The 15,447-nt window shown below is 39.2% G+C and overlaps 1 protein-coding gene across 5 annotated transcripts in view; it reads right to left on the reverse strand.

Moving 5' to 3' along the window:
• ST8SIA1 (ST8 alpha-N-acetyl-neuraminide alpha-2,8-sialyltransferase 1) overlaps positions 1-15,447 on the reverse strand; it is a 135,562-nt gene that overhangs the window by 85,130 nt on the left and 34,985 nt on the right. For 2 of the 5 annotated variants that reach the window (XM_074006376.1, XM_074006374.1), the window contains exons 1-2: positions 11,682-12,145; positions 2,468-2,612 (exon numbers count right to left, since the gene is read on the reverse strand). The exons of 2 other annotated variants lie outside the window; for them this stretch is intronic. In XM_074006376.1, the coding sequence (XP_073862477.1) occupies positions 2,468-2,529 (62 nt within the window). In that variant the 5' untranslated portion in view covers positions 2,530-2,612; positions 11,682-12,145. Of the gene's footprint in view, positions 1-2,467; positions 2,613-11,681; positions 12,146-15,447 lie in introns of those variants that run through there. One more of the 5 variants, XM_005570352.5, reaches the window with a different exon arrangement.

Raw genomic sequence — 15,447 nt, forward strand, 5'->3', positions numbered from 1 at the left:
AAGAAAAGAGCATTCTTCCTTTATTACTCAAGGATGTTTCCTTGGTCTTGCAACTGGCACAAAGAGGCACAGAATTCATTTGCACACACTTTACAAAGTAAATGTTTCTTACAACCCTATTACTGCAACCGACAGCTAACATAGGAAGCTAGTTTATATTTTTTAATCGTCCTTTTAAATGTATTTTCTAATACAAAGTTAGAATTCAGTTGGTATAACTAAAAGTCCTCATCTATAAAAAAAGCTACTTTGGATTTCATTTAAAATGTTTCTGCCTGAGGAACTGTTAAAGGAGATTGCTTCCTTATCTTTTCCTCATGCCACAACTAGTTGGTAGCAGTTTTCGTACATAGAATATCCTGTGGATTGGCTTGCTTAACCTCTATACCACTCTCTTTCCAGTTTCCTGATGAAGCGTGATAGTTAAAAATTGCCTTTCCTGGACTTCTTCATAACTAGTATTCTGGATGCAAATCATTTCTCCATTAGAAGCATTTGAAGAAGATTTGAAACGATGAGGAGAGTTGAAACTCATCTTCTTTCCCTATTTCTAATGGAAGCAGTTGTGGCCATGCTAACAGCAATGCAAGTTAGGGCTTCCCAGTCCCTAGACCACAGTTATAGCAGTAGGCTCTTGAACTCAGTAATTCTAGGAACCACCTTTGGCTCCCATTTCTCCAATCTTTCAATGATTTTTTTAAATGGCATATTCCCTATATGAAATATCTTTCTGCTGAAATATCTTTCTGCTAAAAGTACCTACAGAGATTGCTGTACCTTACCAAAACCCTCACCAATACAATTCTATTCTTCATGACTCAGCCTCAAGATACTAAGTATGAATCAGCACATTAACACCAAACATATAATGCTTTGTAGTTTATAAAGTATATTTATTATGCATTACAGTCGGGCGCGATGGCTCACGCCTGTAATCCTACCACTTTGGGAGGCCAAGATGGGCAGGTCACTTGAGGTCAGGAGTTCGAGACCAGCTTGGCCAGCATGGCGAAACATGGTCTCTACTAAAAATACAAAACTTCGCTGGGTTTGGTGGTACATGTCTGTGATCCCAGCTACTCAGGAGGCTGAGGCAGGAGGATTGCTTGAACCTGAAAGGTGGAGGTTGCAGTGAGCCGAGATCATGCTACTGCACTCAAGCCCAGGCAACACAGTGAGTGGGACTCTGTCAAAAAAAAAAAAAAAAAAAAAAGAGGATATTTCCACGCATTATCTAAGTTGATCTTTTCCACAGCTCTGTAAGGTAAATAGGACAAGTGCTGCTCTAGCCATCATAGAGACAAGACAGCTGAATCTCAGACGACTTAGGTAATTACCCAAGGAATTTAGTTAGTGAGAGATGGAGACAAAATTCAGTTCCGTATATTATGACTCTTAGTTATTTCCTTTGACACTTCGAAGCCTCCCAAGGGCAGATGAAGAAGAGAGAGAAAACACGTAGATACTGGCAATAAACTAAAGCTTCTATTTCCTATTTCAAAAATTAAAAGAAAAACCTTATCACTACATTTTAAAACCATTAAACTAGACTAAAATAGCTAAGGATGAGCTAGTCAGCATGGCTATTTCATAGAGAGTGTGACTTTGGATCTGGCAGAACCTGTGTCTCAACTTTGTGGGATTCCTCCTTTAAAGTCTCATGGACTATTAACAGAGATGCATGAAAGGTTCAGTCCCACCTTCCAAGGCTCAAAATTTTCTTTCTGTACAATCATCTGAGCAAACCAAGGGAGGCTAAAAGAGGTCTTGGGGAGGCCACAATTCATTTCTGAATTTTTCCCTAATTGCAATTTTGCCTAAGATCTCCCCTCCCCACAGCTAGAGTTCCCTAAAATAAAATTTCCCTTTTCCCCCCACTTGCTGCCTACATGTATGTTATAAAAACATTTTATTTCAATGCTCAGAAAACCAAGAAGAGATATTAAGTAAGCAAAGCTTGATTTAGACCACTTCAAAAGTGGTCAAGTTGAATTATTCCTCTCCGTATCCACCACTCCTCCATTTCACAGCAGTAATCTAACCACATTCAAGAGCTCTAAGAAGCAAACTTCTCATCATATGGTCCCCACTCCTTGAGCAACATCAGTCCTGAGAAAACATTCCAGTATCACACAAATTCTTACGGGCATTCCACAGCCAACCTCAGAACACTAGAATTCCACAAGTCCCTGATCATTCATTTCTTGCTACCTTCAGTCTCAGGGCTCAAATCAGAAAGGCTAGGAAAACTGTAACTCTATAATATCCTGCTTCCACCCTTGCATCAAAAGACTATGTGATTTATTCACACACACAAATGACAGATATAAAGAAAAGCATTTAAAGTTAAGAGAGAAGAAAGAAAACAAAAAGTCTATCTGATGAGTTAGGCAAACTCACTTATCCCTTTTCTATGATACCAAGAAATTTAAGAAACTATATTGAAGGCAACCAACTCTATACTAACCTGAGGGAAGAGAGAATAAGTTGAATTGTCAATGGTGAAAGAGTATAAAAACTCCCCATCATACCACATGCTCTTCCCCATAGGGGAATTCATTTTAGTCATAGCAAAGAGATGGGCAGGGTCGCAGCAGTCTTCCATTTGTTTCCTAGGAGAGAAAACAGAGAGAGAGAAAAGAACAGCCAGTTAAATGAGGGGCAGATTCATTCACTTGTCATTTCCACAGAGATGTGCCGCCTTACCTCAGTGCCAGCTCACAGAAGCATAGCATCTCCAGGGTGATTAGACTACTATTAATTCACTCTTCTAGCCACCAAAGTGCGTGACTAGAGTATTTCACAGTAAAAGAAAAAAAATGTTTAAGAACAATACATCAGCTCTCAGATTCAGGTGAGATATGTCAAAAGACAAAAATAATCATTACAGTTGCAGATGTACTGATCAATTCCAACATCCAGGTCCAGAAAAGACTTGGATAGCTAACTTTGGAGACTGTTGGGCTATTCAGCTACAGCAGAGCTATTCAGCTACCAGCATCACTGGGATAAACTCACCCTTCTGGACTGGCTTGCAGGCTACTCCCCAGGTAGCCCCTCAAGTCTAAGCCATGTTTGTTCTATGGGGAAATCTTTATATGACCCTCCACTTAATAATCTACCAGAAATAAATTCCACTTAGTCATGAGTAAAAGAGCTTATTCACCACTTCCACCTCTAGGAAGATGAATAAAATTGCTGGCATAAACCATTTCTGAATGACCTCACGCAGAAATGCTCGCTCGACCTCCTTAGCTGAAAGGGGACGGTGGAGTGGGGGACCTGACTTCAAGTCCTGCCTCTGCAGCTTACTAACTCCATGACTGGGCAAAGAGACAGGGCTGCAGAATTGCCCTATGAGACTTTCATTGAGAGTCCACTGAGAAGGTACTGGTAGAGCACACAGTGAAAGTTCAATACGTGGCAGGTGTTCTCCTTCTTATTGTTACACTGTCCCAGCCTCATTGTTGCCAGGAATCAGCCTAGTCAGTAAGGTTGCCCCTGCAGCGGGCCCTGCGGTGTGGGCAGGCTTCCTCAGCCTGCCGGGGAGGTGCTCTTCCCGCCACACTTTGTCTCCCCTTGCACTCTCGAGATCTTCGTTGGCTTTGCCTTCACGAAGGTTTCAATGGAAAGAAGGACAGGAGAGAAGGGCTCAAGGCAGACAAGGGGAGAAGAGCTCAGGAAGAAAGCTTTCATCTTATCAAAGTTGCTAGACCGAGTGTCTCTTCTTGCTCCTACACTAGCCCTCCGTTTCTCATCAGCTGCCTCTCTCTTTCCTCTTCTTCTCCACCTTCATTCATTTTTATTGGTGTTTTGCCACTCAAAAGGTGGCTTCCAGAGATGGTAAAGGTTTTTTGTTGTTGTTCTTTGTTGTTGTTGTCGTCCTCGTTTTTTGAAACAGGGTCTCACTCTGTTGCGCAGGCTGGAGTGCCGTCACTGCAACCTCAAACTCCTGGGCTCAAGCGATCCTCCTGCCTCAGTCTCCCAAATGACTGGCACAACAGGCACGTGCCACCACGCCTGGCTAAGGTAAAGTTTTATACTGGACTGCAAACATTTTGTCAAAAGTGCATCCTAGGCTCTTCTTGAATCAACAGAAAACACCTGGACATGGTTTAAGACTATCTTTAAAAATAAGGAGAATTATCATGAGCATGATGCTAAACTTTGGGGGAGGATAGGCTAAATGTTTAGTTCCTATCCCAGGTCTGCTGATATCTTATATTTTTTAGTCCTCAGAGCAACCCTAAGAGATAATTAAGGAAATGCTTTTTTATTATTATTATCATCATTATTCCTCCCAATTCTCATCTGAGGAAACAGGCTTAGAGCGGTTCTAGGACTTGCTCAGGTCATACAGGGCAGAGTAGGAAGCCAGGTCTGCAGCGTCCAAGCTTTCTCCTCTTTGCAGGTTACCTACTCCAAACCATTTTGATTCATTTGTATCTTTCTCTGCCCTAAAAGAAATGCTGTGTAAACACTGGCCAACTGCCTGCAGTACACCGGGTGCCTGCACAGATATTTTTCTACTTAATTCTCACAGTAACCCACGAGCGGGATGACTTTAAGATTCTTTTCTCAAGTAATTTATCTCAGGTCACATAACTAGTGAAACGGTGGGGCAGAGCTTTGCTCCCAGGTCTTTGTACCTCATATCAGGTACTTATTTCCAACAAGACCATGGCTCTGGCCTCCAACCAGCTGAACGTGCCATTCAGTACAAAGTGCTACAGGAGGTTCAGAAGGAAAATTTGTCACAGCCATGTAACACCTTACATTGCCTAGTACCTGGCAGCTTGCAAATCACTTTCATATTTGTTTCCTCTTTGCATCCTCAAAATAGCCTGAGAAGACAGGTTACATTATTCTGAATTTATGGACAGTGAAACTGACGCTGAGACTCAGAGACTTGTTTAAGTTCATTAGGTTAGCAAATGTTTTCTTAATTATTGATAAAATATGTATTAGATGATGTTGAATCAAATTCTCATCTCCTTCTACAGCATCACCATGCTAGGGCAATCATACCTTTTGTAGGAAACCAAATACGCTATAGAAAATACAAAATTTCACAAATGATAGAAATATTGTAAAATCCAAGAGGTATAGCAAATTCACAGTGATCATATCACTCTTTGCAATATGAGTGGTTTTTCTATCATAAACTCTTAAACTTTTCCCTTCATCCAGAATGCCTCCACATCTTCCCTCTGCCATGACCATCTCTGGGGGGTGACTGAAAAGAACCCCAATGTGGAAATGTGTATGCATATCCCATGTGCCTGAGTGGGGTCCTCATTAGCTCACCAGCTACACTGGATATGGTAGCAGCAGCAAAATCAGGAATAGTACTAGCACTCCAGTACTACCAGCAGCAGTACTGATAGTAGTAGTCATTTTAGAAGTCGTAGTAGTGATTTTTACTGAGTTCTTACCTAAAACTGTGCTAGGTTCTTGGGATATAAAATTGAATTTAAAATCAGATCTTCCTTCTGAAAACATAATCAAGAAAAGGGGCAACCCACAAGCAAGTGACTTCCTGTGTATGCAGGGAGATGTGACCAAAGTCACAGCAGAGGTGTGCACAGATGTCTGTGGTTGTTTGGAAAAAAGAGGACATTAGATCACATCCAGGGTTCCAGGAAGCATTTCCTGATCTGAGATTTGCGGCCTGTTGTTTGTGATGTCTAGGAAATTGTCGGATTAAATAATGGACTTCACCGCCATCCAACCTTCAGGTAATTCTGGAGCAGAGCTATAGACCAGCTTTTAGAATTTTTAGCGAATGTGGCTCCTACCCCCTTTTCCATGCTTTGCACTGATGCTGTGTATTATTTGCTTTTCTTTTGTGGCAGACAATAAAATCAGAGGATCAAAAAAGCTAAAGCAATTCCTTTTTCATATTCAAGTTCAAATTGCCAGATCATTAAGTTTCAGTTGCAGGTGAGTTGAGTACTGGAATTAACATCTAATTGCTTTTTATTTGAATTCAAGCTTCAGCAACAGTCGTAGCTAATGACGCTATAACTGCAGTGTAAGGGTAAATACTTATGAAGCCTGGGAACCACTTGCTAGAACCTAACTCAGGTTCTCATCCCTCCTAATGGAATTCATAAGATCAGTTAAGCTAAGAAGCCCTCATCTGTTGACTGCGCCTACTGACTAGGAAGTCAGATTCTGAGGAAACTTAACAGGCAAATAACGGTGAAAATCCAACCACTCAATTAACAATGCCTAGGATCAGAATGAACTTTGTTAGGACCCTTTGAGATGCCATGTTCCACGCTTTGGTCACCAGACAGGAACAAGGTTGGGAGACTGCCACTCCAATGACTGATACTTTTGTGCCCCTTCCAAGGGATAATTGAATTTGAGACAGGAGGGGTGGGCAAGAATTCTACCTCAGTCTCAGCATCTGGCCAGAATCTACTGTTACACTGTAGCTATTTAGACTTAGCTTTTGGAAGGTTAAATAGTCAGATAGACAAACATCCAAATCAATGCCAGTGCTGGCATCCCTGAACATGCATGTGACAAATGATCAAGTGATCATGTATGTCCCCTTGATACCTAATCAGGGCATCAATGTGAGCAGCACAAACAGGGAGTGTCATCAGAGTTTATTGTTTGTAAGCGAATATGCAATCTACAATTCTTATATGCAATATAGGGGTAAACAGTGACAATCTCTTTATGTGCTTTCTATGTTGAAATTCTATCAGTCAAGTGAAGTGTAAGTGAATATTTAATATTGCAAGAAGAAAATGCTGCAATAATAAATGTATTATGAAAGCTGTTAGTTTTATATACAAAAAAATTCTGAGGAATTATTTACTACCTAGGAGAGTAAATTGTCAGTTAAAGGAAATATTAAGTCAGAGCATGTCTGGCATATAACCTTAGGAAAAACGCCACATCATTATTCTGCCAACTAATATTTATAAAATTTTAAATAATACAAAGCAGAATAACAGAGTTGACATTAAATAAGTCAGGTCTTCATAGAGTTATTTTACATACTGACACTCAAAACATTAGACAAAATAACCTTGAAGAACTATATTTAATTTTACATTATTTAATTCCATTAAGACAATGAGATTTTCAAGGAAAAAAAAGTCCTACATTGGAACTCTTTACATCTTGTTATGAAGAACTGAACGTTAAATATTAAATCTGCCCTCAAAAAGTTCCATGAGGAATAAATACTCCAAAAACAATATCATGAGAAATCATCTTTGATCCAATCACAATACAGAATTCCTCATATCCCTCTTCCCTGCTTTATTCTTCTCTCTAGCACTTAAAACTATTTATATGCTATATATTTAATTTATAGTCTTGTTTATTTTCCATATCCCTAAGGCCCAGAATATAGAATCCATGAAGGCAGAGACTTCTGTCTTCTGTTCACCGTTGTATCCCCGTTTCCTGAAATGCTGCCTGAGACATTAAAAAAGTGCTTAATATTTATTGACAACCTAGATGCTCATCAACAGTGGATTGGATCAATAAAATGTGACATATATATGGATGAAATATTATGCAGCCATACAAAGAAGGAAATCATGTCCTTTGCAACATGGATGCAGCTGGAGGCCATTATCCCACGTGAGTTAATGGAGGAACAGAAAACCAAATACTACATGTTCTCACTTATAAGTGGAAGCTAAACACTGAGTACACAAGGACATAAAGATGAGAACAATACACATTGGGGAGTACTAGAAGGGGGAGAGAGAAGGGGAGAAAAGAACTGGAAAATGACCTATTGGGTACTATGGTCACTATCTGAATAATGGAATCATTTGTACCCCAAACCTCAGCATCGCACAATATATCCAAACCTGCACATGTACCCTCTGAATCTAAAAGTTGTAATTATAATAAATAAATAAATACTGATTGAATGAATAAATAACAAATAGGAAGAAAAAAGACAGTGTTAGAGAAAGCAGAGAATTGCAATGTGCATTTTGCTTCCACAGTCAAAATTCAAATTTAAGAAGTCAATTCCTTATAGTTTTCTTCTGTGTTGTCTGTTTTGGGACTAAGAAACAAACACTTGTCAAAATAATTGCTTTAGACTGGCAAACATTTTCAGTAGTAGAAGATCCAGGATTTGGGGCATTTGCTGAGCAGTGAATCCCAGTTCCTGCCACTATGTGCTAAATGTTAGTCTTGTTAAAGTAGGCATGTCTGTAGGACTGCAGACACACAGACAGAGACCACAGGAATAATCCACCAGTGGATGGTGCTGAGAAATTACTTTTCCTTCACTATATTGTCAAACTTCCAAATGTTGACATTGAAAATGTTTGGTAAGGTTTCAAATGTAATCTTGTCTCCCCAAAGTTCTTCCTATTCTAGTGATATCTGACTTGTCAATTATTGATTTTAACATTTGGCTTTCAGCCAAAATGTGTATCTAATGCATTTCCTCCAGACAGCTAAATCAATAGTCCTGATGGTAAAGTGTCCTGAGCTGAGTTCCTAAAATTCCTTTTAGACTACGACATGTTGACTCTTTGGGTTAATGTCACAGAGCCTCAGATTCATGACTGAAAATGTTCCCAAGCCTCAATATCAGAGGATGGTTTTGAAATTGAGGTAATAGATATAAATCACTTAGCACATTACGTGACCTTAGTAAGTAATTTCATTCTCCTTCTTAATAGTTAGAGACAATACAACTTTGTTTGCTTCACACAATATCAGTTTGTAACTTTTTCTGGCCATAATTTTTAATAGTTACCCCTTCTATTCTCAAACTTGTCCCTATTTGAATAATAAGTTGTATGTTCACCATATAAAGAGTGGAAGCTGAAAAGTTAAGCATCTCACAAAAGGGGGCTTCTCTTTAAGTGAAGAATCTGGTAGCCTAGATAGGAATCAGAGAAGTTTCTTATTCTAAAAACTAAGTGGCAGATTTCACATGAAAAAGTAGAGTCTGGGCCAGTATATGTTTATTTTTTCCCCTGACTTAAAGAAATCTGTCTGAAATAATCAATTTCAAAGCAGGTGTTTTTTTTTTCCAAGGGTCACTGTTGGCTGAGGGCCCAGACATATTTTCTATATGATCTAGAACAAGAAGTGGCAGAAGCTGCTCTGAAGAATTTCAGTGAATATTTATTTTCAGTCTCCCTGTTTATATCTACTGGTCTATGTAGCTAGAAAGATTCTAATATTGTGTTTTCAGAATCAAGCAGTTTTCAGAATCAACCTCCACCTCACGGAGGAGGAATGGAGGCAAGTGGTGATAAAACTGCCTCTGGGGCAGACAATACTTTTGCCCCAGGTATTGGGGCAACCGTACTGGTTCCCTGCAGTAGCTTACATCATTGATCGAACAGGGCGAAATACACACTCCATGTAGAGATTTGTATTCATGTTATTTTTCAATCAAATCTCTTAAATTGTATGAAGGAGAAGTACTTTCATTAGATTATTGCTTTAAAATAATGTTTTCTACAGAAATAATAAAAAAGTCTTTTCAAAGGTTAATCTTTTGGATAATCTGCCAGAACTACAAACACAGAGAAAAACAACTCTTATCCACGGTTTAAGCCAGCAAGTAGTCTTGTGTTTAGCAGTATTTTATTTTTCACATTTGAAATGACTGCATGATAAAGGAAATGTGTTCCAAAGAAAGGCAGATTAGTGCCATGTGTAATTTGTGTTTCTCTAGTACAGGCAGAGAAAATTGAAAGAAGGAACTTTTGAAACATAAATATTTCAAGGAGGATCTGTTTTTTCTAATACACATTTGTTTTATAATTTATTGAACAAGTACACAGAATTATTTGGATTAAAGAATATCAGTGTTTCCAGGAAGGATTTCAATGAATGCTTATTTTTTGTCTTCCTACTCAGGCTTACTGGTCTATACAGCTAGAAAGATTCTAGTATTATCTTTTGAGAACCACTTATTTGTTATTTTAGTAGCTGGAAGTGACTGGGCCTATTCAGGCTGCACTCATTCAGTCAATCGACAAACATTTGCTGAGCAACGTCTATGTGCCTAGTGCTGTTCTAGACACTGAGGATAAGGCCGTGAATAAACCAGGAGCAGAGGTACAGGGGACACCTTGCCCTCCTAATTCTAATGGAGGAATCAGAAAAACAAAATAAATAATTTACTTGGGTGAGCTGGGAAAGATGCAATTTTTAACAGGGTGACTAAGTCAGTCCTCACCAGGTGACATTTGAGTAAGGACCTGAAGGAGGTGAAGAAGAAAGCCATGTGAATATCTGAAAGAAGAGTATAGTGGAGTCAAAACTCTATCTGTCCCCTCATAGGGTCCTGGCTGGGTCTGAAAATTAAATTGACACATGAGAGATTAACAGGAGAAAAGTTTTAAAATGTATTTAATGTAAGTTTTACAGGATATGGGAGCCCTCATAAGAAAAGTAGGACTCAAAGATGTGGCAAAACATACGTGTAGGCCAGGCACTACGGCTCACACCTGTAATCCCAGCACTTTAGGAGGCCAAGGCTGGAAGACAGCTTGAGCCCAGGAGTTTGAGACCAGCCTGGGCAACATGGTGAGACCTTGTTTCTGCAAAAAATATATTTTTAATTAGCCTGATGTGGCGGTGCATGCCTGTGGTCCCAGCTACTTGAGACGCTGCCTGGAGGATTGCTTGAGCCCAGGAGTTCAAGGCTGCAGTAAGTCATGATCACACTACTGTACTCCAGCCTGGGCAACAAAGTGAGACCCTGTTTCAGAACAAACCAACAAAAAGAACTTACTTGATTTTGTATAGGTTGAACGAAGAGACGCAATTGTGGAAAAGTAACTAAACTATGGCGAGGCTAAAGGAAGACAAGATTTATTTTAACTAAGTCTGCTTGTACGGAATTCTCTTGGCTATGCCTCCCCATCAAAGAATGTTTCTTTCTTCCTAGCATATGGAGGGCAGCTTTCACCTGGGAGTTTTTAATCTCCTGCCTTCAGTTAGAAAAAGGGAAGATAAGAATGTCCTTCTTGCATCTGCTGTTCTTCAAGAGTCTTTAGCTTGAAGTAATCCCCGTGTGGTAGTGGTATGTTTTGGGGGTCATAATCTACTGTCCTTCAAAAGCATTCCAGGTATAGCAAACACCAAGTGCAGAGGTCTTAAGGAGGAGCATGCCTCGTATGCTGAAAGGCCATCAAGGAAACCAGTGAAGCTAGAATAAAGTGAGCATGGGACAGACTGGTGTGTTGGGGGAGAGGCTCACACAGGGTTGGGTGCGTGCAGCACTTACTCTGAGTGAAAAGGAGAAGAATCTGCCCTCCCTTACAGATCCTAAAGAATAAATCCAACTCCAAAAGCACAGCAAGACGTTTGAATTTGACTAGAAGTTGCAATGGAGGATGTGGGGCCACTGCACAGCAGAAACTTCATAAAATCTTCCAGTGGATGCCTGTTTCTCTCCTAGACATATTTCTAACATTTTCTCTAACCAGCCCCATCAAGCCCACCCTCTCTCGCTCTTATCTCTGTCCTATCCACAGCAAGGTATCCCTCCATTAGACTCTCCAATTTTGATTCCCCTCATAATCATTTAATACCATGCTTAGATATGAGAAAACCCACCCAAGAAAATATTCCTGTTTTACATGAATTCATATCTTTATGAATAAAATTCTGTTCATCTGTTAATGGCATTACAGAAAAACAGGGAAATGGATATCTACCACATCTGAAGAGTGTATTTCGGTGGTCTGAAGTTTAAAACACATGTTTGGAGAGATGCAATGAATTCACTTCTGGAGGCTTGAGCAGGAGCATAGGGGTGGGCAGGTCCATCCACTCAGAGAGATGCAGTAGTTGGGCAGTCATTGTGAGAACAGCTGAAAATACGGTCCATATCAGGAGCACCAGTCCCCACATGAGCCCGTATACTCCACTGGGCTTTTAGACATGTATGCAAGTAGCAGATGCTCCAAACTGCATGCAGTGACTTATAATTGAGCCGCTTCTCGAATATACATGTTTACACAGCAGGGTGGGATGCAGCAAGGATGTCTTTATCCAATCATGGCCCATGGTGCTCCTGAATAGCACTGGGGAGGCCAGACATTATATAATAGATATAAGAACTCCATTCAGAAACACTTTTTCTTTCTTGTTGTAATGACACCTAGATCTGAGATTATGTCTGTGAAAGATAGGGAGAAGTTTGTGAAAGGCAAAGCAAATGAAAGGAAGAGAAAAAAGATACAGAAACAGCATTATGAATTTCTAAATTACACAGATTTTTTAAGTCAGGGAACTAAACCAGCAAACATTAAGATGATCAGGGAAGTGACATATTTCAGAGGGTAAGATCCTGGCATCAGCTCTGTGGACTCATCCCAGCTGCACTGCCTACTAGATACAGTACTGGACAGTAGCATCTGTCCTGAAATTTTTGCAGATCTTAATTGTCTCTTTCATGATTCATGGCATACACTTCTGGTATTTCTGTGAGTAAGATTCAAAATTATTTTCTGAGAAAAAATTTGGCTTTGTGCTATGAACCATTTTCACAGAATGGAATTCTGTGTAAACACAAGTCAAAGATTCTCAATTTTCTTTACAGAATATTAACTGTGCCACCTGCTTGTCTAAAACATATGGGTCTCTCTACTCAGCACAGAATATCAGCATTTCAGGTTGTCAACAACCTTTAACTGACTGTCATCTAGTTTCCATTAAGGAATGTGCTAGCTGAATCTTATTCTGGGAGCTGGAGTCTTTATATTTGTGAAATTATGAAACATAAATTTGCTCTTTGACCCCGTTTCCTGGCATACAAGTCTTAAAATCCTTAGAAACTCCAAAATGATGTCTTTTTGTATGCTAATTAGTAGACTGGTGGCTAGAGACCCCTAGGTAGATTCAGGATGGGGGCTGATCATTTAAAAGGCCAAAGCATGATTACAGGATTAGAACTTTAAGCCACATCCCCCAAACTCTGAGGAGGAAAGGGTGGCTGAAACCAGTGACCAATGGTTTAATCAAACTGAAATTGACAGGATTTGAATAGCTTTTGTATAGCTGAACACCTGGAGGTTTCTGGAGGGTGATGTGCCTCGTGAGGGCATGGAAGTTCAGCACCCCTTCCTCCATATCTCATTGCATGCATCTCTTCATCTGCATCCTTCGTAATATCCTGTATAATAAACAGTAAATGTGTTTCCCTGAGTTCTGTGAACTGCTCTAGCAAATTAATTGAACCCAAGGAGGAGGTTGTGGAATCCCCAATTTATAGCAAGTCAGTCAGAAGCACTGGTAAAACAACCTGGGGCTTGCCACTGGCATCTAAAATCGAGGGCAGTCTCAGGGACTAAACCCTCATCCTGTGGGATATGATTCTATATCTAGGTAGACAGTGTTGAAACTGAATTGGAAGACACCCAGCTGGGTCCACCACAGAATTGATTGCTTGCTTGTTGGTAGGGAGAAATCCCCATGCATTTGATCACAGAAGTCTGTGTTGATTGTGTTGAGTGAAAGAATAGAAAAAGCACTTTGAGTTTGTGCATGGTTTTTTCCTACTCTCAATATTCTTTCTCTATATCAAGTCAAATCATAAGGAAGTAAGCTATTTATATCACATAAAGGTAACTCTTTTTAAACATCCACCCTATACATGATCATAGACATAAACAAAGCTATTTTCTAGTTCCAGTAGGTCAACTCAGCTCCTCACCAACATATTGTGAAAACAGTCAGGCAGGCACTGCCACCTCATCCACCCATCATCCCTCACCTGTTCACTGTGTTCACTGCATTTGTACTTAATATTGTTTTGTGAATATCACTGGCCATCTTGATAGAAAAGTGAAGAGGTATTGAGAGAGTTGAAAGCAACAGTTAAGGAGAAGCATAGGCTTAGTAATGAAAACAAAAGTAGAGATTTTTTTTTAAACTTGGAAGCATTGAGAAAATAAAGGATATTACAAATGTAGATGGAACGAATCATTTGACAAGGAGTGAATAAAGAAGCAACAACTGGCAAAAGGGAAGGAAAATGAGAAATGAAATGGAGTTTGGTTTTTTTTAGTTTGCTGAGAAGATAATTAGGTAAATGTAATGGGATAAATACTTGTAGACAAACTTGTCATAATTTAGAATCTAAAGGTATATTAAATTAAATAATGTGCATTTCATTATTTGGGTATTTTCCAATAAAAATATGTTGTAGGAAAATATTCTTTCTAAAAAAAGTGTCCTTTTTAAAGAGGTGAACAATTTTTGTCTAATCCAAAGCTTATTTACCTTTTATATATAAAACAAGGTGAAAAGAACCAGGAAATAAGACAGATGTAAAGAAAGTTATAGAAATAAGGAGGTATTTTTTGGTAAGAAAGCTTAAAGAGAAATCGTTTTGTATGACAAGGAATCTTATATAGTAAATTTAGTCCTAGAATAAAATTACTGGTTGTTTATGAAAGAGGGATGTTCAGGACAAACCAGAAAGTCCAAGCATGTTATGAAGAGTCTGTGTAAGTCCAATAAGAGGCTGTATTTAAAAATGTATAGAGTATAAATCCAATAAGGTGATTTATTAATAAAAACTTTTATATGATCCAGTTGTCTATAATTAAAGGGAAATTATAATGGTCTTTCTAGAGATTGGGTTTGATGTAAAAGAACACTAATACACTAAAAAATTGATTAGAACAATACAATTTTCTTTAGGGATTGATTTACTCTTAATAAATTATAAGAGATTTTAATTTTTTAACCCAAAGTTCAACTTTTATTGCATCTCACCATTATCAGTTTTCTCTCCCCTTTTAAAAGCCACAAAATAGTAACACCCTCCTTCAACTCATTTTCAGCTCATAGAAGGTTTTTTCCCCTCAAGTTCTGTTTGTTGTGGCCTGATGCTAACAATGTTTTCTTTTTTTTCTTTGAGACAGAGTCTCGCTCTATCGCCCAGGCTGGAGTGCAGTGGCCGGATCTCAGCTCACTGCAAGCTCCGACTCCTGGGTTTACGCCATTCTCCTGCCTCAGCCTCCGGAGTAGCTGGGACTACAGGTGCCCGCCACCTCACCCGGCTAGTTTTTTGTATTTTTTAGTAGAGACGGGGTTTCACTGGGTTAGCCAGGATGGTCTGAAGCTCCTGACCTCATGATCTGCCTGTCTCAGCCTCCCAAAGTGCTGGGATTACAGGCTTGAGCCACCGCGCCTGGCCACAATGTTTTCTTAAAGGTCTAAAGGAAATGATTTCTTCCAACATAATATATTCTGTGCACTACAGAAAGTCTTTTCTTTTGCCTTTTGGTAACAGGCCTAACAGATTTTACATTTTATCAAAATTATTCCTATGCCATTATTTTTAAGTTTTGGTTTGCTTAGAAAAAAAAACTAAGATTTAAAATAATTATTTTTTAATTAAGGTTATTACATCTGTATATCCTACTTTATGTGCTTTTAAAGTCCTCGTGATATTGAGTTACAGGGCTTTGG

This window comes from Macaca fascicularis, chromosome 11, assembly GCF_037993035.2.
Source record: "Macaca fascicularis isolate 582-1 chromosome 11, T2T-MFA8v1.1".
In the NCBI taxonomy this organism is placed as follows: Eukaryota; Metazoa; Chordata; class Mammalia; order Primates; family Cercopithecidae; genus Macaca; species Macaca fascicularis.